This window comes from Sphaeroforma arctica, assembly GCF_001186125.1.
Source record: "Sphaeroforma arctica JP610 unplaced genomic scaffold supercont1.1497, whole genome shotgun sequence".
Lineage (NCBI taxonomy): Eukaryota > Ichthyosporea > Ichthyophonida > Sphaeroforma > Sphaeroforma arctica.
The window spans coordinates 1-3,142 of NW_014039061.1; the positions used below are offsets into that span (position 1 = coordinate 1).

The 3,142-nt window shown below is 44.0% G+C and overlaps 1 protein-coding gene across 1 annotated transcript; it reads left to right on the plus strand.

Moving 5' to 3' along the window:
- Positions 1-248: 248 nt before the first annotated feature.
- Positions 249-2,719, plus strand: SARC_11033 (hypothetical protein). Its single transcript, XM_014294892.1, has 5 exons — positions 249-345; positions 613-768; positions 1,266-1,358; positions 1,925-2,041; positions 2,455-2,719. Exons 1-5 carry the CDS (start codon positions 259-261, stop codon positions 2,644-2,646), a joined length of 645 nt encoding a protein of 214 aa, XP_014150367.1. The 5' UTR covers positions 249-258; the 3' UTR covers positions 2,647-2,719.
- Positions 2,720-3,142: the final 423 nt, after the last annotated feature.

Consider the following 3,142-nt stretch of genomic DNA (forward strand, 5'->3'; position numbering starts at 1 on the left):
TATATATAGATTTATATTTGTGTTTATTCACTTGTACATTGAGCTATTTATCTGCCCCCCACCCTTTTTTATATGTATTTCATTTGTGATCCAGTACATTGATAGTTTGTTTTTAATGTTTATATATTCACAATCTCTTGCAGAATCATTGAAAGACCATTTGAAATATTTTCTGCGATAGTCTCTCAATATCAAATTCTGTATAATTGATGTTCTACGTTGTCTTTTTTTTATAACTAAATTCACCAGATCAGAGAGATGGACAGAGAAAAGATGAGGGCCGAAACTGCCGAGAAGAAATTGGTAGTCGAGATTAAGCGCGAAGCAAAGAAGGGTGGTTCCCAGGTAGCGTCTCCGTGTTCATGGTGTGATTTAGGAATCTTCTATAGTCATGCTAAGGGCATGCATCACCTATCAGTACTTGGTGCCAGGCACGAGTGTTAGCCGTTTGCTCAACCGCCTGATATTGAATTCGTACACTCAAGTGTATCTTGCTGTGATACAAAACTCATATTTAATGTATCGTCCTCCATTCATGAACTTTATTCGTGCCATTTGATTGGATGTGAATGTCTCTCGTCTTCAATAAGGTGGTTTGATTGGCTGTTGCAGGCTATGCTGCAAATGATGGCGAAGGACTTGGTCCGCCAGCGCGGGTCGATACACAAGTTTGTGATGATGAAGATACAACTGCAAGGCATCTCGATGAAACTCAACGAAATGAAAACAAACGATCAGATGGCACGGGCTATGGCCGGCGCTACCAAGGTGTGGCTGAGGGGTTGGCTCTATGAGTTTGGGAATCGCGCTGCTTTGTATGCGTACATATATCATATAGGTGGCTATGGGTGTATACGCTGTATGTTCTGCATGATGCAAGTAGGTACAGAAGAAGCAGGTTTCCTGTTTATGTGGTGGCTATGATTGGGGTAGAATGCCCATTGGTGTCGTACTTGCACGAGGGTTTACCTACGTATAGTATAGTCATCGGTAATAGATACAGTACACGTGTTCGTATCATTGCAATAAATACCTAACTTATTGCATGCTTGTCACTTAGGTGCGTTCGCGGTTGTATGCGTGTTTGATATGGGTGTGGACCACTACTGATGCAATGCCGAGACGTCATCTCTCTCAACCTGTCACTTGCAAGGACCTGAAGTACGCGAGTAGTCACACCACAACCCCTCGAACGGGTTAGGAGACAATAGCTTTGTACTGCACAGCCTTTACTGACACCTCACTCGACTCAATGGCACACATAGGCGATGGGCCGAATGAACAAGCAAATGAACCTGCCGAATATGCAGAAGATTATGATGGAGTTTGAAAAGCAGTCGGAGATGATGGAGATGAAGGTGAGTGTGATGGTCTGAGAGTCCGCTTGACCACTAAATGAATGGGGGATGTTCCTTAGCAGGGGCCAGAGTACACATTTCATCGCTCTGTTGACTCCTTTTCTCTCTCATTGTCGCATCCCAAACATTACCTTATCTCGAACAAATCTGTCTCATTTTCGGTGTGGACTGGCATTGTGTCCCATATTTTTGGGCTCCTCTCTGGTACGTCCGTATCGTACCATCACATGTTAAAACGGATCGATGGTATCTATGTATGCACTTGAGTATCTCGATAAGAACACTCGAACCTTAGAGCAAACGCATAACTCCCATCACAGGCTATACTTCTAGTGCTTACTGGTGTGATAGAGATCCCGCACACTTCCCATATACGACTTGCTAACTGCGGTGTGCGTGGTTCGCATTCTCTTCTCCTGTGCGCATTCGTCATCCACATACCGAACTACAAACTTCTGATGTGCTCGTACATAAAACGTTTTAAATGTCTGAACGCGCATGCGGACGTGGTGGAGAAATTGACTATCGCTTTCTCTTCTGATGCCTCGTGTGTGCTCTGCTAACAGGCTGAAATGATGGATGATGTAATGGAAGACACATTAGGCGACGCAGACGATGAAGAAGCTACCGATGAAATAGTCAATAAGGTGTTAGATGAGCTTGGTTTGAGCTTAGAAGAACAGGTACGTGGTTGCATACTGACATCACAGAAACTGCTAAATGTTTCGAACATATTGTAGGTTACGTCTGCACTGAAAAGTGTATTGGGGAATTGTGCTGGTTTTAAACAGTGTATGATCTGGGTTGCGCGATTCGTTATGTCGATGTTGTGATAGTGTTGTCGTTAAAAGAGTGGTTAACAGGTGATGCTCTATGTTCGTATCACATCTGTCGTATATCCTCACCAGGTGACACAGCTTCCACCATTGTACTCATACCTACACCATCATACTCATACCTACACCATCATACTCATACCTACACCATTATACTCATACCTACACCATTATACTCAAAACTACACCATCATACTCATACCTACACCATCATACTCATACCTACACCATCATACTCATACCTACACAATTATACACAGCTTGTATCGGCGCCTACATCATCAATTGCGAGCTCTGCACCCTCAAAGGTCGCGGCTTCTGAGGCCATGGGTGGCAGTGGTCCAGCGACTGGCACAGGCAAAGATAGTTCGGTACCTTCTGGTGGTGCTGGGGCGGGTGTTGGGAATATGGATGATCTGGAAAGCCGGTTGGCGGCGCTAAAGAAAAAATAGAATACAATTTGATCTCACATAAAATATTAAGTCAGTAATGGCCCCGCTCAGTTCTAGTAGTATCAACTTTCATTGACGTACGAATGCAGTACACTGGGAAGTAGTACAGCCGAAGTGTGCCACTACGCAAGGTCTCGAGTTATTTTAGTTGTGTGTTGCTTTTCTGAAGTTCCAGGGACGATGGAGCGGCAGTTGATGAGATGCATGTCCGTTAGTTGCTTGGATGTGCTGATGGGTATTGACCGTACAGTTTCGGTGGCACACACACACACGGGTGTGTTACTTGCAGTACTCTTCCAATCCTCAATGCAGTGAACAGACTCTGTACAATACTATTCAGTATACGCCCGTCTATGCCGACTAGATGACGCGTGAAAGAACTCGTTTAGACGCACGAATGCGGTGCTACCTTAGAGTACAGGCACAGACACACACACTATATATATATATATACATATACATACACATACACATACACATACATACACACATACAT